At 49.5% G+C, this 27,094-nt stretch overlaps 2 protein-coding genes across 3 annotated transcripts; both read left to right on the top strand.

Moving 5' to 3' along the window:
* Positions 1–12,556: 12,556 nt before the first annotated feature.
* SPINK4 (serine peptidase inhibitor Kazal type 4) lies at positions 12,557–15,255 on the top strand. 2 transcript variants are annotated; one of them, XM_058043341.1, is made up of 5 exons: positions 12,569–12,657; positions 13,640–13,674; positions 13,982–14,094; positions 14,809–14,896; positions 14,990–15,255. In XM_058043341.1, the coding sequence occupies exons 1-4, from the start codon at positions 12,591–12,593 to the stop codon at positions 14,861–14,863; spliced, it is 270 nt and encodes an 89-aa protein (XP_057899324.1). In that variant the 5' UTR covers positions 12,569–12,590; the 3' UTR covers positions 14,864–14,896; positions 14,990–15,255. The 2 variants fall into 2 exon arrangements, with proteins under 2 accessions (XP_057899322.1, XP_057899324.1); XM_058043339.1 differs by lacking the exon at positions 14,990–15,255 and having other exon boundaries at positions 12,557–12,657; positions 14,809–14,975.
* A 6,606-nt stretch (positions 15,256–21,861) lies between these two features.
* Positions 21,862–26,786, top strand: HEMGN (hemogen). Its single transcript, XM_058043338.1, has 4 exons — positions 21,862–21,988; positions 24,333–24,426; positions 24,839–25,119; positions 26,230–26,786. The coding sequence occupies exons 1-4, from the start codon at positions 21,907–21,909 to the stop codon at positions 26,337–26,339; spliced, it is 567 nt and encodes a 188-aa protein (XP_057899321.1). The 5' UTR covers positions 21,862–21,906; the 3' UTR covers positions 26,340–26,786.
* Positions 26,787–27,094: the final 308 nt, after the last annotated feature.

Consider the following 27,094-nt stretch of genomic DNA (forward strand, 5'->3'; position numbering starts at 1 on the left):
CGGCAACACGTGAAGTCAGCTACAGTTTTGTCCCACTGAGTCTTGAAAGCTGCCCAGCATGGAAATCTACACCTCTCTGGTGCCCTGTCCCAGAACTGATCCACTTTTCTGAGGAAAGACTTTCCTCACTTCTATCATCAAGCCAGTAGTAGTGCCTGTTGAAGCAGGTCTGGGCACTTCCCAACATCCCTCAAGGTTGGTTACACGTGTTTCTTGTAACTAGCGAGTCCTTGACCCGGGAAAGGAACTGCCTTGATTGTACGGGAAGAAACCTATCCTGTCTTGGCCAGCAGAGATGATGGGTGAGGTATTATAGTATTGTCTTACTGCAGGAGCAGGGGACACAGGGAGACAGTACTAACCTTGCTGTTCCCCATGGCACTGCAGGCATTTCACTCGCAGCTGACTGGAAAGCAATCAGTGGGACACTGGTGACTCACAGGATGACACTGACAGCTGGCCAGGCAAAATCCTGTTCGTGGTCTGGCAGACTTGCATGTACCTGGACTTCAGAGTGCTTCATGTACACCATGCAACACTCAAGTGGTTTTAAAGTGCAATAAATAACTCCTGGTAGTAGCCCTTAATGCTGCCACTCATTTGTTCTCACAAAAGCAGAGTAACTGCAGGGAGAAAGTGAATCTCATTCTTCTCATGGGTAAAAACTACTTTGTAACAACACACACACCCACACACACACCCACCCACACACACACACACCCCCACACACACAGAGCCCCCTGCACGCCTGCGCTGCTCCTGCTATCCTCAGCTCTCATGGATCTGCTGATTTCAGCAGCCTCTGGTGCTGCCTGGTGGGATGCCAGAGTGACGAGAATGAGCTATCCTGCTGCCAAAGTGCATGACCAAAGACATCTGCTTCCTCTTTTCCGTTCACTTAGAAGTTTCTCAGTTCTTCCTGAGACATTCTGCAAGTTAGTCCAGTAATCCCCTTGTGCTTTGTTTAAACCTGATGTTGAGAGCAACATGATGGCAATTCCAGGGTCCATGGTGCTATAACGACACCATCACTGATGGCACTGATATTCTCAGTCAACACTCAAACAAGCATCAGCTAATAATTGCCTTCTTCAATGAGTAAACCTATCTTTCAAAACATTCAGGCTCTTCAGACATCTTTTATGGATCAACTGGTAAAAGGCAACCCACAATGGGAGCCAGCAGAAAATCCATTTTGCAGGACTAGCAGTTCAGTCCAGAGTTTCCATGTTTCTCTACTGTCAGAAATACCTGGACTTGTTCTAGTGAAATTTGTCTTTCCCTTCTTTCAGTTTTGAACTGAGCACTTGTAGGGAAAGTGGTGCATTGTGAACCAGACCTCAGCTGTGACTCAAGGCGCAGTCAGTTCGATCTCCCATGACACTACCATATATGCCATCTTTCAAATTTGTCCAGCAACAGCAAAAGTGACAGCACAGTGTTCAGCAAAAACATCAGAGTTAGGAAATGTCTAACACAATATTCCATGGGTCCACTGTAGCTCCCCACCACGAATGCCTGCTATGTTTTATATGAATCCTATGAAAACATTGTCATTTTTTCCATGGGACCACTGTCTTGCTTGGTCTCAACACGTCTCTGGAAGTAGAGCAAGGCTTTGTGATTAAAGAAGGCCCTGTTGCTGGAAGGGATCATTCACAGTCTGCACCACTCAAGTGTGCAATGATGTGTGAATGGTAAATACAGACTTACAGATCCAAGCAGGTAACTGCACACTATTTTTTACATAGAGGTAAGGTGTCCTAATGAGCCCATGGTGAGGAAATAGAAATATCGGCCTTACAGGAGAAGTAAAAATGAGCACGTGTTTGTGCAAGGTCTGGCTGCTCACACTGCATGCCAGCCCTCTCCAGTTTTCACCATTGCAGTCTACACTCCAGCCCAACCTGTAAGGAGTCCTTGGAGACCTCACTTTTCCAGTCACACCACAGTCCACTCCAACCTCATCATATTGTGATGTTCTTTTTTGGCAAAGTTAATTCTCAGTCTTTTTCTCCCTACAAAAATTACTGCTTGACTATAATACTTTGTTACACATAAATACATCTGTCCATCCATCATGCCTAATGACTTGTAAGTCAGATTCTAATCAAACTTGGCAGTTGGAAGAGATTGTAAACATCTAGAATACCTGCTGGAACAAGCCATCAGGGTGCAACTGAGTGAAAGTTCAATGCTAATGTGGTAGTTAGGTGGTTAGGCATTTGTAGCTAGGCATCAAAGTATGAGGAGGAAGAAGGAAGTTTTATGCCCCATATTCCAGCAAGAAAAGCAAAGTTCTCAAGCAGCATGGCAGAATCCGGGAAAGGATGTGAATATTAATCAGATGGGAGGTTCTCAGTCAGACAGCCCATGTGCTGGGGTCAGTACTTTCGCCAGAGCAGTAGCACCACGTATTTCCATTGGGCAAGCTCTCCTCAGCTGAAGAGCAGTGTGTGGTCACCACCAGCCCTGCAGGGAAGTGTCCACATGAAATGCAGTGCCCCACAGCAAAACACGGCCCATCTGCACGTGTGCTCCTGCAGAGCTGCAGGTGGCTGGGACGGTGGAGGTGCAGTAGCTGTTCTAGCCCTTCTGAGTCAAACCTCACAGGACCCTTTCTGGCCAGGGAGGGCACAGCCCCCAGCAACCCTCCTGTCTGCTTATTCCAAGCTCAGCATGCGTCACGTCAGCTCCTCCAGGAAGAGTGGGAGTTGGGGCTTGTGACTCTGCTCTTCAGCATGGTTGTGGCAGCCCTCAGCATCTATGGGACAAGAGCAGGCCCCACATGTGTGAGCAGACCTGGATGGTGCTAGACTAAAGCCCACAGCCCAGGGTCACTCACAAGAACCAAAAATATGCAGTGCACAGCCCCTGGGATGAGCACGGCTTGGCCAAGAAGGAGGCAAGAGGAGAGGTCAGAAGATATTGCCAGGATTTGGGGCCTGGCTAGATAGAGAGGGGTTTTGTAGAGTGGTGGGTGGCAGCAGAGCTGTGGGTGTGTGGGGTCTGTGCCAGGGTACCCTGGGCTGAAGGTGTCCTCTGCTGGCACTGTGCTCCCGGGCACTGGCAGGGAGCGCAGGCACTGTGCAGCTCCCCAGAGAATCCAGCTCAGCTCTTTCCACAGAAATGCTGCTTCCAGGGATGCCAGCAGGACAGAAACATGCTCCCACTCCAGCAGTGTGGGCTGGGGGGACACGCCCTCGTTGACATCTTTGTTTCTTGGATTTACAGGACCTATTAAAGTGATCTGATAGCTTTCCATAAGGTATAGCTTTCCTTAGTATAAAACCGCAGTAACCCAGATTAATGATATTGGTAATTTGTTCTGTCTTTATTTATTTCAGAGTGTGCTTGCAGCCCAGAAAGCCAATTGCATCCTGAACTGCATAAACAGAATTGTGGCCAACAGGTTGAGGGAGGTGGTTCTGCTCTGCTCTGGTGAGGCTCACCTGGAGTGCTGTGTCCAGCTCTGGGGTCCCCAGAAGCAAGATGTGCACCTGCATAGAGTGTAGTCCCGAGGAGGCCATGGAGAAGATCAGAGGGCTGGAGCACCTCTCTTATGAAGACAGGCTCAGAGTGTTGGGGTTGTTCAGCCTGGAGAAGAGAAGGGTCCAGGGACCAGCCTTTCGATAGTTAAAGGGGGCTTTACAGGAGAGATGGAGGCAGATTTTTTTTTTTTTTTTTTTTTTTTAATAACAGGAAAAGGGACAAGACTATCAAATTGAGTGTAGATTTAGAGTGTTCAGTGAGGGTGGTGAGACATTGTAACAGGCTGCTCAGAGAAGTTGTGGATGCCATATTTGTGAAAGTGCTCAGCTTGTATGGCACTTAGAACAACATGGTCAAGTGAAAGTTCTTCCTCTTCATGCCAGGGGGTTGGACTAGGTAATATTCTAGAGGACCCTTTCAGCCCAAATAGTTCTATGTTTTTTCTTCTGTCGCTCTCTCTGAGGCCTGCAGAAGCCCAGGGCTGTCCCCAGTGTCTTTCCCTGTCCCACTGGCTCCGGGGCAGTGATGTGTGGATGCTGTGTGGCGGGCGGGCAGCATCCCTGCCCGGCACCCGTCAGGCTCATTCCTCTGCTGCAGAGAGAGCCCCGAGGCAGGGCATGGCTCCGGGCTGCCTGCCGGTCACCCTGCTACGGGGACATGAGCCTGAGTGTCACAGCACAGCTCCTGCTCCCGGGATCCCGCTGCTTGCTCCTGTGCGAGCCGGGGAGCTCTTCTGCCTGGGCGCTGGCTTAGAGGGAGGATTGGGAAGGGCTGACTTCATTTGGAGGGACAGGTAGCAGCAAAGGAACAAGCTAAGAGAGGCAGAAAGCTCTGGAGATGTAATTGCAACATCCAGCTGCCTTTTGCTGGGAGCGCAGAGAAGTGAAATCAGGAGCAGCACTGTCTCCATGGGAAAAAGTTTCAGGAGAAACCAGGCCACGAGCTTTGTCTACAATTTGCAATGATCATTACTTGAAATAAAGACATTTGAACAAAGAAACTTGAATCATCTTACAAACCTGGAAGTCCTTTTGCACAGTTTTGCTGCCAGCATTGAACTGTCTTTGTGGGGTGGTTTTGCCCAGTGGGAAAGATCCCAGACAGCCCTGATACAGTGAATGTGGACAAAGACCAGCTCTTAATCCTAATCTCTTTGCCTCCTGAAAGGTGCTGGCTGGTCCTGTCATGGACTGAGAGTGTCCCACAGTTGTGACAGGAAAGACACATGAGCTTGTACCTCCTTACCCAGCCCTACCAGGCTTATTCCCTCTTTCCTCTCAGTTGTATCTGCTCCTGTAAGGTCTGCATCTTAAATACATGGTGCTAAACTGTGTCCTGTGTCTCAGGCCCTATTTTGTGTGCTTGCCTCAGAAGTAAAGTGATGGTAATCTTCTGCATGAGGCATAGAGTCAGTCTTGCCAGAGCAAAAGGAGGTGCCTGCAAAGCTTTGGTTCTGTGTAGATTGAGAAGAACAAGGGACAAAAAATAGCTTCCTGTGCAGAGAAGCTCATGACCAGGCAAAAAGGTATGTTCTGTACATGCAGCTGCATTCATCTCAGTGAAGAAAAACGCTGTTTCTCAGTTACAGTCTTTGACAGCTTTTAATTTGAAAGTTTTCTTTATCTGTTTTGAGGGTTTTGTTGTCATACACAACTTTTTCTAATCACTAGAATAAGGCTAAAGCTTAATGGGCCTTGCCAAAACCTGGCTCCAAAGCCAGCTCACATTTAGTTACTGCTGCACTTTCCCAGTTCCTCGTTCATCTTCTGTTGGTTTGGGTGGTTCCTGCTGAAGTGCCTAACATACAGCCTGATTATTTGTCACAACAATTTAATAAACAAATCACACAAATCCTCTTGTTACAAGGGTACTCAGCCCTTGTGCCTATCAGCAGTGCATTTCTTTTCTATGCACTGCTTTGTCTCCCAGGACAGACAGCAGCAAGAATAACATCTGTCCAGAGGTGCTAGGAGCTGGCTGGACCCTTGGGCAGTGTATTTTCTGGAGGAGAATCTGGGATGGCAGTTGTGCTCAGGTAGGTTTTTTCTCACTGTTGACCTGATTTTACCTGACAGTTCCCAAAGGAAAAGCTTTGCATTAGCATCTGGCTACTTAAAAGTAAACTGCTTTCAGTATTTCTAGTTCTGCTCTGATCTGCCAGTACACTTCTAGATAATCACAGTGTTGCAGTAAAAAACAGAGCTTCCATGAGTTAACAGAGGATATTGCTGTCTCAATGCAAATGAGATATCTCAGAGACTACCAAGTTCTGTCTGCAGCTTTTGAGAGAAATGAAAGCAAATGTTGCAGGAATGTGTTCCAAGAAACAGGATGGCTTTCACCAAGGGTGACTGGTGCCCTTCTGCTCAGTGGTACTTGTTGTGGCTCCCTCCTGGTGTTAATTCATTTATACCCAAGTAGTGAATAGGTCATTTGGAAAAAAATTACACCTGCACAGTAGGTGGGCTCTGAAGTCAGAAGTAGCAGGCAACATCAAGGACACATTTTTGCTCTTAATGTTGATGTGCAAACCTGCATCTTCCTTCTCTGGCAACTAAACTAATGGAGAAGTGCTGAGCAGTTTGTGTGCCTGCACATTCACTGGATAAACAGAACACTAGAGAGGATTTTATTCCCTGTTTTTTCTTCAGAAGGATGCTGTGCCTGCAGATGTGTAGGACAGAGTGGAGACATATGACTGTCAACCAGAGGCATTGTGAAAAGGCATGGCTGGGTGACCCTGCTGTTGAAGATCTATGCAAATGCAGCATCACAGAACAGGATCCCTTCAAAAGGCAAGGAGAAAAAGAAAGACTTCCCCAATTCTCTTACACTAATGCATCCTTGTTGTGTCCCTTATTACATCGATTCTCTCTGGGGTATCTTCAGGGACTTCAGCAACTGGCAGGCTGGGAAGACCAGGTCTCTCTCACAGAAGTCAAGGGGCCACAGAAACTCAGCAAGGGCAGCTGTCACTTTGAAGGGGAGAGCTGGCATATGTACTACCCCTTTTTCTCCAGCATGGTGCTAAATGCAGGCTGATGACAGCATTCCGTCCCACACAAAATGGAATTAGCAACACTGTTCTTAGAAAGTATAAAAATCTGGGGCCCAGTATGGATTAATTCATTCAGAAACAAACTCTGGGGGAAAAGAGACTGAGAAATTTAATTTGGGGGTTTTTTTGGGTTTGTTGTTTTTTGGTTTTTGGTTTTTTTTTTTTTTGTTTTTTTTTTTTTTTTTTTTGTTTTGTTTTTTTTTAAATTACAGTGGGTGTGAGTTCCCAGATAAACAAATAAACAGGACTGAACATCAGTATGGTGGGGACAGCACACCTACTGCTGCTGCCAGCAACCAGGTTATGTGTGTCAGCTCAGAGCAGGAGGGGCAGCACTGCAGCAGCAAGGGAGCCCTGCCTGGCCTGCCCAGTCACACAGCCTCATCCCATCCCTGACACCAGCACTGGGGCTTGCCGGGCCTCGGGCCAAGCATTTACTGGCCAAGAAGGAAATCTGTGGCTTTCTGCTGTTTTATCTGCTGCACTTGGAATTTGGTCACTCAGCCCTCAAGTGCAAGCATGTGGAAAAATGCAGGTCAAGGCCATCCTTAAGCTGCCAAGGAGGTGCAGAGCATTTGCAGACTGTGGGTGCATTCAGAGCATGTCTTGCAGAACAGAGATTTGAACAGGCAGTGGTCAACACAAGGGAGAAGAGAAGTGGGCGCCCATGGATCAGGGCAAGTTGCAGCAACTTCTGCACAGCTATAGCTGTAAGCTGCAACAGGGGAAAAAAAGTGTGCAATGGATACTCCCTTAGGCTGTTGCACTTCTGGGGTCCACTCTAACAGCCTTGCCTGGCAGGAAGCTTTAGTCTTCTCCAGATTGATGCCAGATTTATGGTTCAAACTGCATCTGGTGAGAGTGCCAGCAGTAAGGATTGGTCTGTGTACTCTCAATCTTGTGTTTTCCCAGCTGAGAATGTCACAGGCTAATTCTTCTTTCATAAAAAAAATAATGAACACTACTGACGTACCTGCCTGACATACCACAGTATTTATTCACAGTAATAAAAAGGAAGAAGGTGGCCAAAGACGTATTCTGGATCCTGGAAGTCTGGCAAAATTGCTGGGAAGTGATGATGGCTGGTCCCTTCCCCAGTTACAGACTGAGATTTCAGGGGTCGAGTTTTGGATCCACAATATATCCAAGGGGAAACCTCTGGTGGTCACTTGCACCTCTGGTGCTAATTTTGGGTTTGGGTTTTGATTTGATTTGTTTGGGTTTTGATTGGTTGGTTGGTTTGTTTGGTGGGTTTTTTGGGGGGTTTTTGGTTTTTTTTGTTTTTTTTTTTTTTTAATTCTTTTTCATACAAAAGAGAGCAAATTGCTCCTTTTCTTTCCTACTTGTCTGGAGACCTCAGAGTGGTCAGAAGAACAGAACAGAGACTGTTATTCTCTCTATAAAAGCCCATCTAGATGCAGTGAGTGAGCTAAAGATGAAAATGAGCATGGCACTTGCCCTCCTCTTTTTGCCTTGGCCCATTGTTCAGCAGGAGGGTTGGATGGTGGGCTCTGATTTGGGCTGCACAAGCAAGGCAGCACTCTTCTCTCAGGGCACTGCAGTACTTGTGGGACCCCGCTGTCCGCCCGTATGCCAGAGCCCTGGGAGGAGCAGCAGAGCAGGAGTTAAAATATCGGTATGGGTGCAGAACGTGGGAAGGCCGAGAACAACCATGAAATCCAGGAAAGCCAACAGATAACAACAAGGAAATGGCAGGTGCGGGGTGGAGCGGTGATGACACCAAGGCCACGCGGCGATAAGGCCGCAGGCAGGTGTGGGGCAAGAGCGCTGTGACGCAATGCGGCCTGGCCGGCCGCCACCTGTGCCCACCCACGGGGAGGCTGCAAACACAGCTGCAGCCCCCTCGGAGCGCACAGGTGCGATAAGGGTTTATGGGGTGATGAGCAATCCGGGAGGAGCGCATGGATGTGGGCACCACTGGTGGGGCACAAGTGCAGAGGCAGGGGCAGCGCTGCAAGGGAGCAGGCCTAAGATTGGTTTCAGAATCAAAAGTCTCCTTGCTTGTTGCCGCTGTCTCCAGCAGAGTTTCTGCGTCTTGCTGGTGGTATCACTAGGTCTCCAGCTCCTCAGGCAAACCCAGAGCCTTCACATCTCCCCGTCATATGTCTTGAAGCCTTCCATATCACCACCTTGCTGGTGTAAATACAGGGAGAAAATGCAGAGCCAGCTGGAGCTCCACAGCCAATTCCAATGTGAGGGAAGCAGCCACCAGAAAACCTCCTGCCCCACCTGAGGAAGAATTTCCCCGCCACTTCTTCAAGGTGTAGTAGGCAGGGACTTTCATTAGGAGTTGCAAGCTTGTGCTTGGCAGAAAAGCTTGAAAGGACAAAACAGTTTGCAAGAGGTCATTTATCCTTTGTCATCTCTTAGCATATAATTTTAATCTGCTTTGTGAAGGCATTAGAATTTGAATACCACTGAGGAATGAGGTGGAGGAAGATCAAGCCTTGTATCAGCCAACTGACCTTGGTGCCTCCAGCACAGAGGGGAAGCAGACATTTCCTGTCACCCTCTATCCAAGGGGAGAGATCTGGAGCACACAACGTGTCCCAGCAGCACAGCCCCAGCCTGCTGCTCCTGTGCTGCTTCTGGCATGACCAGAGAACCAGGCCATGCTTGGAATCAGAGGCAGCGGAGATGGCACCAGAGGCATTACAATCAGCATTTGGATGTTTTTCTTGGTAGTAAAAACTTTGGAGAAGACTTTAAAGGCCCAAGATAGCCCTCACCTGGAGCCATGAAGTGTGGGTGGGTGAGCAGTTTGCAGGAGGGGGCTCTGGGTTGCCCACATTGTTGAGTGTTGGCTAGATGTGAATCTAAGGGCATACATCCATGTGTGCTGGAGACCAACAGCTGCTTGTCTCATGGACCCAACCTGCTGGTGGCAGGGTCTTTCAGGGCTCACCCAACAAACCTCGTGCACAGTGAGGCTTGGTCAGGTACCTGTTCTGCTGAGATGGACATGTCCCACGTCTCTGCTGGTTTGGCTTGTACAGCCTTTGGGGTAAGGCTTCTTTCCTGACTCCTGACCTGATCATCTCTAGGCTGCAGTTTGTGACAATTGCTTTTTATTCTGTCATCTGGCACCACCAAAAAGAGATTGGCTACATCAGCTTCCCTTCCAGCAGTTGTAGGCAGCTATCAGATCCCCCTTGGCCTCCCTTGTACTAGACTAAACAAGACTAACAGGACCCCATGTGCCTTGGGAACAACTGCTAATGCAGTTAAATATTTACTTTAGTTGAGGGATTTCCAAAGTGGAATAATAATGAAAGCCAAAGGTAATTGAACTGTGTAAACTCTGTGAAGAGGGAATATAAAACATGTGTGCAGCTGCCTTGGCAGAGTGGAGGAATGACTGTGCAGCGGGAACCCTGAGCTGGTGACGTTGCCACTTCCCAAGTCCTGGTCACAGCCCTGCTGAGTTGCACGAACAGATCTCCAGTAGAAGGATGCCAGCAGCTTCTGGCAGGGCCCATAGCTCTCTGGCCTCAAGGGATGCTCAAGCTGTCCCCTTTTGACTCAGATAGAGAGGGCCGGCAGCATCTTCCTCTGGGGAAAAAACATCCCAAGCACAGTCATAGTCAGATCCTCGGCAAGTGCAAATGTGTGTGCTCCATGCACGTGGATCTCTCCCAGCCTGCTGGTGGTTTCTGTAGGGCACCTGCCCCCTGCTCACCCCTTGCACACATGATGCATCCCATCTGCTCCCATGGGGAAGGCCACTCTCTGTCCCTTCTGGCCCAGATTTCATTTCAGCAAATCTGACCTGAAGGAGTTTTTAGTCAACATTGGTCTTGCACTGACTTTATGACCAGTTGTCCTGTTTTCCATCCTTCACCCTTCACAAACTGATTTTTTTTTTAACCTAAGGAAAGTGGGGACAGATGTAGAAAATAAAGTTTCTGAGAAAGAGAAGATAAGAATGCTCACCCTGACATAAAGCATCCAGTCTTGCAGGCAAAGCAGCTGGAATATTCTAGGGTCATGTTTCTTGTTGAAAAGACAGTGTTACTTGCCACTGAGGATCGTGTCCATCCTCCCTGTCCTCTCCCTGCTCTGTATGCCACCTCTGTGTATATAATCTGGATATCCATGCCCACTGTCCCCTTCCAACACACTGAATCTCATGATAAAGATAATTTTGTTCTGGCAATGTTGGCTCCAGCCAAGGTGGTGAGTGGAGTAAGGTTAGATTAAACCACCTCTGATTATGTGGCTCCTGAGCATAGGCAGTGACTGCAGCTGCAGCTTCCTGCCCCTAGGGAGCTGAATTTTGTACCCTCCAGACCGTCTGCACCCCCAGCCTGTCCCATCCCATCCCATCCCATCCCATCCCATCCCATCCCATCCCATCCCATCCCATCCCATCCCATCCCATCCCATCCCATCCCACCCAGTGACTGTGTGGGCTTGCTGCAGCACAGTGACAGGCCTCTCGTGTTTGGGATCCTGACCAGTGCATCAGGCAGCTGAGTATCCACCTGGCTGGGTCTCATGAGACAATGCCACAGTGCCACCACTCTAATCAGCCTGAATTTCCTGGCTTTTCTATGTCTAGTCTCACAACTCAAGGGCAGATACCTGTCCCATACGAAGAACAGCAGCTGCAAGGGTGAAGGGATGCTTTAGATGAGGTGAAATCAGAAGTAGCTGGCTGGGATAAGCAGAGAAGAGCAGCATTGCCCAACCCTGATGTGTTGGTTTTGCACGGCCTGGTTTTTGATAGTGGAGGACCACAGAGGTGGCTTCTGTGAGAAGGGCCTGGAAACTTCCATCATGTCCAGCAAAGCCAATTCCTGATGGCTCTGAGGATGGACATGCCACTGGACATTGGCCAAGGCTGGGCCAACTAGAGAGGTTGGTAATGCCTCTGTGATTACAGATTTAATAAGAAAATCAAAACAAAGTGGGGCATGCAGTGTTAATTCCAGCCAGAGAAGAAGGGAGGTGAGAACCTGTGAGGGAAGCAGCATGCAGACACCAGGGTCAGTGGAGAAGGAGGGGCAGGAGCTGCTCCAGGCACTGGAGCTGAGATTCCCGTGCAGGCCGTGGTGCAGCCCATGGTGAAGCAGCTGTGCCCCTGCAGCCCATGGGGATTCACAGGGATGCAGAGATCCACACACAGCCCATGGAGGTGCCCATGCTGGAGCAGGTGATGCCTGGAGGGGGCTGTGATCCTGTGGGAGACCCATGGAGAGAGGAGTCCTGGCCCCAGGCTGGAGCAGCCTGTCCCTGGAGGACAGCACCCTGTGGAAGAGTGACCAACGTTGCAGCAGTTTTGGGAGCACTGTCAGTCTGTGGGAGGGACTCACATTACAGCAGTTTTGGGGGGACTGCTTCTTGTGAGACTGGAGCCATGCTGGAGAAGTTCATAGAGAACTATCTTCCATGGGAAGGGACCCCACAGTCTCACAGGGGATGGGCTCCTCTCCCTGTGCAGCAGAAGACCTCAGGTGATGAACTGACCAAAACCCCTGTGCCCTGTCTCCCTCACTGTCAGTGGGAAGGAGGGAAGAGTTGTGGATAAAGAAAGGTTTTTTTAAGGGCTTATTTTACTTCTCTTTTCTTCCTGATTTTGTTAGCAATAAATTCACTTTGTACCTCTAAGGCAAGCCTCTTTTGCCCTTGAAGTGTTTTCTGCCATCCTTATTCCAACTCATGAAGCCTTCATGAAATTTTTCTCTCCTCTGGCTGCAGCAGGGAAGGGTGAGTGAGTGATTTGTGTGGCTGCCTGGCGTTGGGCCAGTGTCAAACCACAGCACCTGACTACAGTAAAAAGGGATTGTAAAGCAGCCTCCGATCCTGCCACCTGAAGCTGATGAGTAGGAAGCTTCAGGGGACAGCTTATCTTATGTTGAGAGTGCCTAAGTGATCCCTTAGGGTGTACAGTCCAGCTGCTCCCAGCAGGAACAAAACAGTGCTTTTCCCAGTGTTCCTGAGATAAGGCTGTGCCCTCCTCTATAAAGGCAGCCACGAGCAGAGCGAGGTGCGTGAGCAGGTCCTGCCTGAGCTGGCCATGTCTGGGAGAGAGCTGCTGCTGCTGCTGCTGGCGGCAGCAATGGCGACTCTGGTCGCTGCCGGAGGTAAATCTAAATCTGCTCTGCTGCTGGAGGCTGGCTCATGGGCCATGGGGTGGGAATGACAGATGGATAATGGGACGGAGGGGAATGCATGATAGGGCAGAAAGACCCAGAAATTCTGGTTTGGAGAGGAGGTGAGGTTAGGGCAAACAAACAGTGGCAGCATGGTGAGGAAGAGGGATTGGAGCGAATACGCCGTGCCTTCGTTTTTAGCAGTTTGTGTCAAGGGTTACAGGCTGGTTCATCAAATGTATTGCACTTGGGAGCGACCTGGGAGAGTCCACAGCTGCTGCAGTTCCTGCCTCCATGCAAACTGGCAAGGCTCTGCAAGAACAGTATGTGCTCAGCATATTTACGAGGGAAGCACCTGTTTATAGGCACTGGGAAGCCTTTGCTACCTATGTGCAGGTAGAGCTGGTGCTGGAGCTGCCTGTGTGTGAGCCTTCATGCTCCCAGGACATTTGTGCACTGCACAGGTGGGCTGTGAACTGTTGCTACTGCTCTGTTTGCCCACCAAAAAGGAACCCACCAAATGCTGCTCTCCCTAGAGGCGGCAGTTGTCCAGCTGTGCAATATCACCAAGCCTCATCCCTCTGAGGATACCCCATGCCACATGCTGCATTGCATGGTTTCCCATTTCCTGAGCTGTGTTGGATGCTCCTTGGAGGTTCTGACCCAGAAACTGGGAGAGAGGGCTGTTGGGAGAGGGTTTAGGGGGTGGGAACAGCCATTCACAGCTTTGTCCCAGCCAGCTCAGCTGTGGATGCAGGCAGTGTACTGTGCTGCTGTCAGGGGAGGGGTGGGAGTGGCATGCAGCAGCAAAGTGATTCTCCCTCATGAAACCCACAGAACTGATTCAGTCCTGAATGGGCTCTGCACAACACTGCCTTCCTTTTGGTTGGGATGTGATCCTCTGTCAATCTCTTGTGCTTCTGCCATCAGGCATGGGTAAATGCCACGCTCATGGGTCTCTGCTCTCTTTCAGGGGCAGAGCTGAATGAAGGGGCTGGCCTGAGAAGGGTAAGAGGCTTCTGGTTTTCTTTGTTCATGGCTTGAGCTGGGCATGCTTGGTGTGCCTGGGAGAAAGACTGTTCCCAGAGATCATCCCCAGCTTCATGGCAACTGGTGTTCCAGCATCAAACCCACACCAAAGCCCAGGCCAAGGGTCCCACTGAGGGATTCAGCAGCCGCTGCTCCTCTGTGGACACGCACTACTCTGACAGAGGGAACCAGTTTGCCAGTGGCACTTGGTCCTGCCTGAGTGTTCTGGGGGAAAGAAATGGGTGCTGCTGGCACTGAAATGTGTGCTGTGTTTTCTCCTTTCCAGCCGGTGTGTGAAGACCTGGCTAACCTGCAGGCCTGCCCCCTCTTGTACTTGCCCATCTGTGGGACCGATGGTAATACCTATGCCAATGAATGCCAGCTCTGCGTGGAAAAAATGTAAGCTCATGCCCTTGGCAGGGACCTCCTGGGTCTAATTTTGGCTGCCTGAAACTAGGTGCTTGTGAAGTACAGCCATCCAGGCTCCCCAGAGCCTGGGAAAAGCCACGGCAGGCTGCACTTGCGTGGCAAATAACAAACCGTGTGCTGGGCCGCAGGAGGAGAGGGTTGGCCAGCTCGTCAAGCAAAGCTGCAAGGAAGAGCAGAGGAGCTGTACCCAGCCAGGCTGAGGAAGGGAGTGGCTGGGGGGATCCAGCAGCAGCCTACAGTCGCAGATGGGATGGAGCCTCAGTTGTCTTGGTGCAGGCAGTAAAACAGGAGACAACAGCCACAAACAGCAGCGCCAAGAGGGTGAAAATTTGACACAGGCACCAGGTCCAATTGGTGGTGCACTACAGGGGTGTGAGGGGGGGTCTCCATTCTTGGGGATGGTGGTTGGTGCTCAGATAGAGCCATGGCCACAACAACCTCGTGCTAGGGACAGCCCTGCTGTGAGCAGGTCAAGCTGCAGATGCAGCACCAGTACCACAGGCCCTGGGAGGGCACATTCATGAGCCAGGATGTTGCAGTCATCTCAGCTCTTTAGACAGGAAAATGAGTAGGTCAATTTTGTAATAGTCAGCTCCATTCCATTTGATGGAATGCAGCCAAAGTATGACTCATGGAATGGTGTTTTATTTTGATCTCTTACTCTTTTTTCCTATATTACTCTAGGAGAACCAGGCAAGACATCCAGATTTTGAAAGACGGGCAATGTCAAGATACCTGAGCTTTCTGATAACTTTTCTGAGCCTAAAAACAGGTGATTAATTGATCCTGTGTGCTCTGTGCGAATTGCACACTTAAGCTAGCTATGGTGAATAATAAAATCACATGCACAATCTTATTTCAACAGCACTTTTTTTATGCATGGCTGGAGGAAAACAGCATAAGCCAGTTCCCACCAAGAGCTACCAAAAGTGCACAGTCTAAACAATAATTTCAAATCCACATAACAAATTGGGATGCTCTGCACAGAGTATTATCTCACCCACACTCCTGCAAGAAAGGCCATGGGGGAGAAGCAAGAAATGCAGCTGTCCTGATGAAGAAGATGCTGAACAAGCACAGTGTTTTCTCTGTAGGAGTCAATTTAGTGAAGGGAAAATAAAGTTTCTCTGGCATGGGAGAAGATGACTCCATGGCTCCCTAGTAAACTGTTTCACTGGTTCCAGAGTTGATGTAAATTGAAAATAGTAACATCTGCACTTCTCATATTAGATGTTATTCTGCTTTTTATCTAAGGCCTTTCATAGAGCATTCAGCTCAGATAATGCATGGAAGCATGGAAAGAGACTGAGCGGAGATGGTGAACACCAGGGATCCCAGACATCTGCTCCAGCACTTGAGAAAAACCCCAAACTGAAGAATTTTCAGTTGCAGGTAGCTCCTGGTGTCAGAGCTATCATCTTTGAGATTGTGGCAGGGCTCAGTCCCACCAAGGTAATAGTGTCAGTGTGAATCAGCAGGCCTTGGGGCCTCCTCTGCTCTTTCATCTCCCACTTCTAGCACATGGGCACACACAACACCTGCAACAAGGCCATACAACTTGGGCAGGCAAGGGCCCCCTTTGCTCACAGTGGCAGAGATCAGAGGGCTGATGCAGGGCTTGCCTCCTGAGGTCATTTCAGTCCCGCACAAGATGTTGTGTTTGTACAGAATTACCAGCTGAGATTTTTGACCAGCTTTGAAGAGTGCTTCAGGGTGAGTTGAAACCTTCCAAGGACAGGTCGGTGCTCACCCACAGGAGGTCTTGTTGCTCTGACTTGCTGCTATACTAGTATCCCATACAGTTCTCATTTGCAGGCATCTAATAGGAGTCTGAGGTCTACCCTGGGGTTAAGTGAGCTCCCCAAAGTCAGTGGCCATCCTTGGAGTCTGGGAGATGTGCCAGTGTCTGCTATGACTATTGTGCTTGGTCAGCTGGAATTCACCCTCTCACCCAGTTCTGCACCTTGCTGGAGCCACCAGGTGGGACACCCAAAGCACCACAACGCACAACAAAGCCATTGCTGACAGATTTAATGCTGCAGCTGGAAATAGTATTGAGGAGCATAAACCAGCTGTGCTCAGTCAGATGGATGGTATCCACTATTTTCTGTCCCAGAGGCAGCTGCTGTCATCAAAATCTTTATTCTCCTTAGAAAGTTCTCTCCCAGGCTGAAAAGTTCTAGCCTCACTAATTGTTCAGGGTTGTCCAGAGCTTTGATTTTCCCTGTTTTCCTTTCCTGAATCCTTTCTATTTCTGCAGAGGAGGGGACACGTGTCCATGGCTGGTGCTATTACCTGGTCATTTGTCCCAAGGCTCTGCAAGGCTGTTTGTCCCCTTCCAGTCCCCAAATAACATGGAAGAGGTGGTCTGGCTGTGTACTCCTCTCTGTGTTGCCAATTCTTCTCTGCAGATCTTGCTGTCTGTCCCCTCTGCACCCTAGGGAAAGGCTTTGGTAGGGCCAAAACGCATCCACAGTGAGCAGCACAAATCTATCGCTCACTTCTGTCCTGAGGTTTTCTGCTCCTGCTGCTGCCAACTCAGCCACAGGTAGGATTTATTTGGGCAACTCTATGCCAGTTTTCTGCCAGGGCTGAGGGAAGGTTATGCCCAGCTTAGCATAACTGGGGCTCATTCTCCCCTGGGGTGGGTAAGTGTTCACCAGGGTCTCAGCTCCGTGCCGTGGCTTGAGCTGCACCCGCAGAGTGGCTGCAGCCCAAGAGCATGTGTGCTGTGTATGCCCTGAGAGCCATGACTATTTATGTGCAGAGGCTAGGAAAAAACAACATAGACCATCCAGAAGCTCTTCTGAAGAGGGAAACCACATGCCTCCAGCACAAAGTGGAGTGTTTATTCAGAAATTGCAGGACTAAAGTACAGACTAATAGGCCAGACCTGCAAGGTCAGAACATGGGCAGCCACAGGATGGGGTCAGTGTTGACTCTACACACAGCAAATTCAGAGGTACTTGTCCTCCCCAGGGGCTTGTGGATTTGGCTGTTTATTTCACATGGCTCAAAAGCAAGTGGCAGACCAAGGGAAAGGTGAAGGCAGTGATTGAACACTGCCACAGACCTCAGGGCCTGTGCAAAACCAGCCTGGTGCAGAGAGCCTGACTCTAAAGCCCAACAGATCTTTGCCTGCCAAGGCCAGGTGAGACTCAGGAGGCAGCTGGTGGGCAGCAAGATGCCAGCAATGCCCTGAGCTGTGCCAGAGAGTGTGCATATGAATTTGCACTTTTGCATACACTTTTCCCATTCAATTTATCTGTCTGTTTCTCATCTTCTCATGTTTCAGTCAAGGCAGGGAAAGAAAGGGATTATCTTCTTTCACAGGCACCATAGTTTGTCACACAGATCAATGAGTAGCCCACAGTGTTCCCAGAGCAGTGTGCTGCAAACAGGCAAGTTTCCTCAAGTCAGGGAGTGAAGGAAAAGCCTGCTTCTCTGTCATTGTCCTGTGAGACAAAACTGGAAGAAGTGTCCTGACACCCTGTAAGAGTGGCAGCAGCACAGCTCCCCCAGCTGCCCATGTTGATCAGGGCTGCATCCGTGACTGCAGGGAGGGCTGTGTAGGTCTCTGGACAGTCCTTTGCAGTAGCCTTGCCAGATAGGGGGAACAGATACCCTTGAGGCTCACGAAGACCTTTGACCTACACATAGATCCAAAGCCTGGTGTGGTGTCTACGGTGAAAGAAGTCCAGCCAATGGCAGGATCCAGCCCTAGGAGTCCCTTGGACAAAACTTTCCCAGGACATTTGTGTGCTGAAAGCTGTGTGGTGGCATGGTGAGATGTACCCAGGGTTGGTGATGTTCCCCTACTGAGCAGCTCCAATGGCATTTGAGGAGTCTGTGACACTGGACATGCTCAGGTTGCTGAACACTCAGCTGATGTCTTCCAGGGGGGGCCTCAGGAACTGAGGAGGCTGGACACATCAGCGAAAATGGCCCAGGGCTAGCTGAACTGAAATGTGGAGAGAAAGGGGAGGGAAGCAGCACTTGGCACACTGTAAAGCATCTACTGCAGCAGTTCATGTAGCCAAGACTGGCCACAAAATGCAACCCACTTGCACAAATATCCCTGCAGCAAAGGGAGTGCAGCTTTGGCCACAGCTCAGCCCCTCTACTTCAGAGCACAAACAACTTGAAAGTAGGTGATGGGGCCTGTAATTTCCTCATTGCCAACCATTACCAAAGTTTTCTGTGAGATACGGAAATTGCTCCCTTGGCATTTAAAGAAATTTACACTCGAGAGACAAGTGTCTTCCAGAGATTTCCCTCCTGAGAGATGCAAGTGCCAGCTCTGTAAGATTCTGAAGTCCATCTATTCCATTAAACACCTCTGAAGAACCTTGGGGCACAGTGACTCTTTCTTTCACAAATGCTCCCTTCAAAAAATGGAGAGACAAAATGGAGGAACAGTCACCAGGACTGGCTCTGCAGTGCCTTATGGCAAAGTTTTGCTGAGTCAAGAGTCACTTATCAGCCCTCACCAGGCTTTGGGGTGACTACGTAGATGGTTGGTGTGAGAAGCAGAGTTAGCCACAGCCTGAGCACGCACCCAGCTCCTGTGGAGCACTGAAACACACAGGGATTTCCACCCTTCCTTCCATGCTTCACACCACCTGCAGGCAGCCCAGAATATAGAGTCATAGAATCATTTAAGACCATGGAATTTGACCATTAACTGCCATGTCGTGCAGGAAACCATGTCCCTGAGCACCATACCTACACATCTTTTAAATACCTCCAGGAACAGTGACTCCACCACTGCCCTGGGCAGCCTGACATCCAACCTAAACCTACCCCAGAGCAATTTGAGGTAATTTCCTCTCATCCTATTGCTTGTTACGTGGGAGAAGAGATGGACTCCAGCAATCTACAATCTCCTATCAGGAAGCTGTAGAGAACAATAAAGTGTCTCCTCAGGTTCCTTTTCTTCAAGCTCAACACCCTCAGTCACTCCTCAGAGGACTTGTTTTCTAGACTCTTTGCCAGCTTCTTTGCTCTTCTTTGAACATGCTCCAAGCACTTCAGTTTCTCCACCTGGGATGGGGCAGCCCTGGATGTGTGTATAGACTGGGGAATTAGAGGCTAGAGAGTAGCTCTGCGGAAAAGGACCGGGTCAGTGGCAAGTTGAACGTGAGCCAGCAGTGCCCTGGCAGCCAGAAGGGGTGTGCGCCTGTGCTGGGGTGCATCAGGCACAGCATCACAGCCAGGCAAGGGAGGGGATTGTCCTGCTCTGTTCTGCTCTGCTCTGGGGCAGCCTCACCTCCAGTGCTGGGGCAGTTCTTGGTGCAGTTTTGGGTATAAGAAAGACATTGAGCTCTTAGAAAGTTTCAAAGGAGGGCAACAAAGATGGTGAAAGGCCTTGAAGTGAAGCCATATGAGGAGCGGCTGAGGTCACTTGGTCTGTTCAGCCTGGAGGAGACTGAGGGGAGGCCTCACTGCAGTTACAACTTCCTCGTGAGGGGAAGAGGAGCAGCAGGCACTGACCTCTTCACTCTTGTGGCCAGGATCTGATGGAATTGCCTGAAGCTGAGTCAGGGGAGGTTTAGGCTGGATATCAGGAAAAGGTTCTTCACCCAGAGGGTGTTTGGGCACTGAAACGGGCACCCCAAGGAAGTGGTCACAGCACCAAGTGTGTCAGAGTTCAAGAAGTATTTGGACAATGCTCTCAGGCACATGGTGTGATTTTGTGGTGCTCTGAGCAGGAACAAGAGTTGTACTCAATGATCCTGCTGTGTCCTTTCCAGCTTAGCACTGTGTGGTTCTGTAATAATGTCTTTTTTGTAGTGACGGACACAAAAACAGAAACAGTGCTCAAGGCCTGATATGTTTGCCCCTCCAAAAGCAATGCCTTTGCACAGTGAAGTATCCTGCCAGGGTACAGTTCCCAGATGTCTGCATGACCAGGGTGTCTCTAGTGCTTTGCATCTTCAGACAGTGCTGGAACATGGACACCCTCACCAGCTTGGCACACCTTGTCTTCATTTGTGACTGAGCTACAAGAAACTATTCTGTGAATGACTTGGTAGCCTCACATCTCTTTATGCCATCCATGCTCCTGGCCCACCCTCCCATATCAGAGCCTTCCCATATCTCCTCTGCTGCCACCACCCTGTTGCTCCTTTTGGGGCTGTTAGACCTACCCCACCTCTCTGGAGGTACTGTGTAATCTGCAGTGGACACAGGGCACGAGCCCTAGAGTAAAGTGGTAACTCAGGGGATAAGAAGAATGGCAGCAGAGATGGCCACGGACCTCCAAGGTTAGATCTTAAGAAATCTATATGTATGAAGTTTCAAGCTCAGGAGCTTCCAGGAACCTAGAGAGAGATCCTGTTGAGAGTACAGGATGTACACTAAAAATAAAAAAGGCTGGCAAAGATTGGAGGCAGCCAGATCTGCTCATCCCTGAGGAGCTGCTTTACTCAGGGCAATTCCTCAGGCTGCTTGAGGAGGTAGGATCATCCCTGCCTTGTAAGGTAGCTGGGTCGCAGAGGACCTGGGGGTAGACACACTATCGAGTCCTTTACCAACCTTTGAACCACTTCTGAATTCATGGTGGGCAGGGAGGGAAAGGGTTAGGGGCACTAGCACCTAACCAGTGTGTAAGTGGTTGAGTGTCTCATGGAAAAAAGTGCTGATAGCAGCTGAGTGCACTAGAAACTGGCTAAAGAGGTACCTCTGCTCCATCAGAGCTGTTACACACAATATAAGCTTGAGCTTTTCTGTGCTATCCTGGCATAAGAAACTATGAAGGCAGTTTTCAGGAGAGGCCAAGATAACCCCCTCATCTCACATGCACTGATCTAGGGGCCTGGCCATTCCCGCAGAGCAAGGAACAGGTTCTCAGCACTGAAGCCATTGTACCAGGCAGCAGCCTCCCCTTTGCAGGGATGCTGGCCCTGCAGATGACCTTGCAGGAGCCTGCAGGCCAGGCGGGGCTGGGGCTGCAAGGGGCTACCAGCAGCTAAGAACAGCCACTTAAGGAAATCATCCTGTGGGGGCAAGGGAACAGCTGGGTCTTCCCACTGGTTTTACTGGGACTGCCCATTGCCATTCTTGCTTCATCAGTGAAGTGCTTTGTTCATAGTCCTGATCCACCAGGGACTGGACCAAACAATCATTAGGAAGCCCTCAACATGCACAGCCAGGCTGGCATGGATTTATTATTCTGTCTGGATCCCAGGAAGCTGGTGCAGCTCTTGGGCAGTTAACATGACTGTGACAGTCTCCATCCTTAGGGGTTTCCAAAGAATATGGCAACACAGCCATCCTGACCTTGTGAAGCTGCCAGTCCTGCTGTGAAGGGAGCTGGAGGATGTGCCTTCCTACCAGCACTGCAAGCATCCTATGCAAACACCTTCAGACAGCATGTATCCCATTTCTCAAGGGGTCCTTAAGGACTAACAACAGATCCCAGCATCTCACTCTGGAAAGCAGCACTGAGGCAGTGCCACATCCTGCCCTACCATGTCCACTACAAAGGAGAGCTTTTGAGTCACAGTTCAGCAGCAGCAAACTTCCTATCTGACGTGGAATAATTTGCAGTATAAAAGCACTAACATATTTTGCAATCCACACAGTAGATCCTGGACAGAGACTCACACACCTTTCCACTCTGATAAGGAGAATATTATTACCCTCCTAGTGGCCTGGCCAGATAAGAGGTTTGGGGCGGGCAGTCTGCATTTTTTTCAAGCTCTCATTATGCTGCACCAGTATCTCCAGATGCTGTTTCCAGGGAACTAAGCTGCTTTCTAATTAAAACTGCAAAGAACGATGGAGAGTTTAGGCAAAGACCACGCTTCTTCGGACTCTTCCCTGCCACCCTCTGCAGCCTGTGAGGAGTATGCTGTGCCAGGTAAGATGACAACATTCCTAACTTGAGTTTTTGGAGAGAGGAGAGCATGATTTTTGTTACCGAGTGTTTCTCAGAAAAGGAACTAATAATTATTAGTCTATGCTTGGGGGTAGAGGATGCACATTTAACTGCAAATGCGTGTCTTTTTACATGTTATGTTCCAGATCCCAAAGCACATATAAAGGCTTTTCAACTAAAATCCTTCAGAGAGCATCAGTAGATTGTCTCTTTGCAGACTGGCAGTACTGCCTCATTGTTTTTATAGCTTGATTTTCTTTTCTCTTTTCATTTAATTTCTGTTTCTTTGTGCCCTCTAGTAAATATTTTTTCATCAGGATGCATATGTTTTACTGTGGTCTCCCCTGCTTAGTGCTGGCAGGTGACAGCTTTGGAGCTGTTGTGGGAGTGCTTTCTTGGACCAGTTAGAAGTGAATTAGGGATGTTTTCTTAGAATGGACTGGGAAGGAGATGGAATGCAAGCAGCTAAAATTGCTTTTACAGCTCACAAGACATTTTGAAAGGAAAATAAAATTACCTTGGCTGCAGATGGGATGTGCAAGGGATTATGTACTTCAGTAGCTGAACCGAGGCCCTGTGCAGATCCTGCTACTGCAACTTGTAACCTCATCTTCCCAGGGAGTTTACTGCCTTTTTCTAAGTGGATGGCAGAGTCATCTCCTGCTGGCTGAGCCCTACTGTCTCTGTTACTGCCTCGTATCAGGGAACAACCTCCCACTTGTCTTGGAGTTATTCTCAGCTTCCCTGGACAGTGTTCTGGGCAGTCAGATGTAATTTTAATGCTGACTCTGCTTTGGTGAGGACATTGAAGCATAGACCAACATAAATACTCTCCAAGATAAATTTCTGTAAGATTATTATTAATTATCAGACGTGTCTTGTGTAAAAACCTACTTTGGGCAGAGACTGGCTCCTGCTGTCAGTTTTGCATTGTCCTGTCCTGGACTACAGGACAGGACAATGCAATGCCAGTTTTACTGGCATTTAATAAATACTTGGCATTTAATAAAAGACCTGTATTCCCAGCTCAGCCTCAGAAGTCTTTCTCACCTTGACAATTTTACCATCTGATCAAGAGAATGACAAAATGACAATTTTTCACTGATTTCACTACTTTAGTGTGAGCCAAGGCTTTTTGTTAAAGGAGCTGGATCCAATTACATCTGGAAGGAGGAGGTCATAGTATTGCTTTTCCACTTGTGTGGGTTTTGTTGAAACTATGATAATCATTTCTTTTGTGATCTCTTCAGTGTACCTTTGGGAAGAATTCCCTCTCTCTCAAGGCCTCAGGGCAGTAGTGTTGCTCCCTGTGTCTCTTGGAACTGGGGAGCATGCTGCTTGATTGGAGACAAGTTTTTACTACCACAGCTTAGAGTCTACACTAGAAATCATCAGGGATTGCTGTCTTTTAGGACAAAAAGACATGGAGAAGTGAATTTCAGACCATTTTTTAGGCTGGTCTTTGCCTCAGGAAGCCATTTGGAGCCCTTTGCAACCAGTGAAATGGACACTGCTTACCTTGGCCAAGGAAGGTGTGGTGATCTGGGATCTGGGGAGTGCTCCTCTCTGCTACTGGCTGTATGCAACCTGCATATCCTGCCCAAATGATAAGGCCAGCATTGGAGCTTTCTCAAATCAGTTGGTCTTTCTTAGGCCCTGCCATGGTCTTCCTCACAGCTGCAGACCAGCTTGGGGCTGTTTGTGCGGTGTTTGGGACAGTTTTCTCAACCCCAGCAGGGTATACTAGCCCTGCCTTGGTCTCTGGTTGCATCACCATCTCCCCACGAGGTCTCAGCCCAATGCACGGGAGCATCTGTGTGGGTAAGGCTGTGCCCTCTGGCTCATCCTTGCCCCCACAGAGCTGCTCCTGTTTTGAAGGATTGTCTGTTCTGTGGGTCAAGGCTTTCTTCTAGATTTTTAGATAAACATCTTAATTTCTGTGGTGGCCAGTTCCAGCTGTGTGGAAAAAAGTGTAACAATGGAGAAAACATGAAGAATTATCTTGCAGTCTGTACTGATGCCTGATCAAAGGCACCACGCCCCAGGTCCCTTCAGTATGGGAGTAGGTTGTATCCTGTTGGACATGGGTCCCCCAAGGAATTGTACCTGGAAATCTACAGTAATTGTCAGGCTAGGAGCCTGGGAGTTATGGGTGCGGTGTCATCAAATCCTCCCCACTGAGGCTGTGCTGGAAGTACAGTGCTCAAGGAGTTTCATATTAAGATGCCTTTGGGACAAAAAAAAGCTATGGCCTCTTGCCTCAGTGCTCTAGCGCCAGGCAGGGAGGGATCAGAACATCACGTTGGCACTCGCTTTATCCTCGTAGATGTCATCATAACCCGTCGCTTGAGAGACCGGGAGTTGCTCAGGAAAAGAAAAGCAGAAGCCCTGGAGAAAGATTCAGCTCAGTGGGTTATGAGGTAAATCTTGCTTTTTCTGTCATAGTGCTTTTGTGGTGCACTTAATCTGAGCCCAGACATGGCCCAGTCTCTCGATCTTCACCCAAGGACAGAGCCATCAGTCCTCAATGAGGAAAGGTGACATGCAGCCAGTAGCTGCTCAAGGTCTGCACAGGCACTGGGGGGAGAGATGGGTGAGGGATAGCAAGCAAACCTCAATCATAATGTGAGGCTGAGGAAGAATTTGTTGCCCAAGCTCCTGCCCACTGGTGCAGCTGCAGAAGGCTGCTGTGCAGGGCTCGGGAGGGGGACTGAAGAATTGCAGCTTCTGCAGGATGAGCTGGGTCACAATCACAACAGGGGACCCAGCAAACTGCCTTAGGCAGAAGGGAAAGTCCTTTGTTCTATTCATCCCTGTGAAATCCCCTGGCAGAGACTATAAGAACGAACAGCAAAGGAGAGCCAGAAGAGCCAAAAGAGGACGGGGCTGTCAGACAGTGGTCAAGGCTGTCCTGGAGTCAGAGCCAGCAGTGGAGCCCGATCCAGAGGAGAAGGGGGAGCCAGAGCCCTCGGAGCCAGAGCCCTCGGAGCCAGCGCTGCCTGAAGCAGGCTTTCAACAGCAGCCACCCATGCTGCCCATCCAGAACATGGTCGGTGGGCTGCCGTTGGTGGCAGTGGAAGGGGAGCTGGCAGACAGGAGCTCGGACCCTGCTGGTGAGTTGCCGCAGAGCTGTTGCCCCGTGCTGGCCTGGGGGCAGCGCAGCGCTGCCGCCTGAGGACTGTCAGCCAAGGGTGCCCGCCTTACCAACAACAACCCTGCCGCAGCCCCAGGGCATGGGTCCCACCCCACAAAACTGGGGTAGCTCAGAACGGGTGGGGGGATGGTGGGGCTGCAGGGACAGACAGCTCTCTTCGAGTCCAGGGCAGTGATGACAAGCTAGTCAGTCATTGGGATGGGGTTGTGGACCTGGTTCTTTCTAACTCCTTGTCCTAAGAACACTTCTGTGGCTCTGCCAAGAGCCATATTAGCACAGAGGGATATATTTCTGTGAAGATCTCTTCTCTGTGGAGAGAAGATGAGGGTTTTTGTGGTCAGAGCTGGTTGGGGGAGCCAAAGTCAAGACATGCTCTGTCTATCCAGTTTCAGGGATGACACTGGGATGGTGGGAGAGCAAAGTGGGCACTGGGACAAAGAGTGGGAGCCTGCAGGCAACTACATCTTTGAAACCTGCCAGGACTGAGGCATGGAGGGCACTAAGCTGGTCAGAAGGGCAGGCTGGTGTCTGGGCTCAGAAAATGCATTTACAGCTACTGCAGCAGGATTTGCTCCCAGATTTGTCATGGGAAGAGTAGAGTACATTCACTTTAGCAGTTAAGCATGCAGGTTGCTTCAAAAGCAGGAAAACTAAGGTTCTGCTTCAGAGGAGGTGACAATCCTCTGACCCTCAACTATGGTATTTCCAGCAATGTCTCTGCAGGGGGGAAGAAAAGGCCTGTTGATGCAAGGCATGTGGTGCCATCACGCCATGGAAAGCAGCTATTCTGCATCCTGGGCTCTGGGGTGGGTGTCCAGCCTCCAGCCCTGAGGTCTTGAAATGGGCAACCATCAGGGTTGTGGTTATTGCCTCTGGCTTTAAACCCACCAGTGCCTTACCTTCTCCAACTCCCCTCCACAACAGGGAGTGCCCTTGGAAAGCAGGCAATCCACCTAATGCCTTCTCTGGGCAATTGCAGGAGACTGGCCAGGGAGGCTTTAACAAGGGACAGGGGGGCAACAGGGGAGCCCCCCAGTACGAAATGATCTGTCTCTTACATGCCTTGCAGGTGAAGAGGATGTGCTGAAACCAGCAGAAGCAGATATACTAGAAGAGTTCAATACTCCTCTGGAAAACGACCACCAGGATAACGAATACATTCCGCATATTCTGTATTAACTTTCTGATTGTTTGGGGATATTTTTTATTTTTACTCTCACCTCACAAACTTGATAAGTATGGCACAGTGATTTTGAGCAGCTGCTTTCTTGGGAACCATAAAGCCCATACTCTCCTTGTCACTCTGCTTTCTATGCTTCTTCCAGGCTAGAGAGGCAGCCCCTAGGGAGTTGCCTGTGGCTTATGAGCCTCCTGCTCTCTCTGCAAACAGGCTGTTTTGCTTGGGCCCATGGAAGGCTTCACAGTGCTCTGCCACACTACACTTCAGTCGTACAGTCCAGCATCCACCTGTGTTTCTGAAAGTAATTTCTTATTTGCATAGATATGAGTGGCATTGCAAAGCTAACACTCACTGTGATTTTAGCTGGCTGGAGAAGCCCAGCTTGGGCTTTTTACTGCACCCCACAGACCCCACCACCTTTTGTGCTATTATTTTTAGTCTGAAAGTTTTTCTCATTGCCTGTTTTCATCTGCAATAAACATCTTGCTTTCCTAAGGCTGGATATGTTTTTTGGTTTTAATTTCTGGGCAGCTTCACTCTGCCTTGTAAGACAAACAAAAGAGGTTGAAAACAGCTGAGTGCATTGGGCTGGAACTTGGCTGAATTATACACTTTTGTCAGGAAAATGCCATCTGGGACAAAGACAGGAGACACTCTGCACAGTCATTGTCTCCCTGACTCCCCAGTTTCACGCAGGATTTCTCCTGAAGCCAGGAGGTAATGGGGTGCCCTGGGTATCTGCCCTTGTTTTGGG

This window comes from Melospiza georgiana, chromosome Z (genome assembly GCF_028018845.1).
Source record: "Melospiza georgiana isolate bMelGeo1 chromosome Z, bMelGeo1.pri, whole genome shotgun sequence".
In the NCBI taxonomy this organism is placed as follows: Eukaryota; Metazoa; Chordata; class Aves; order Passeriformes; family Passerellidae; genus Melospiza; species Melospiza georgiana.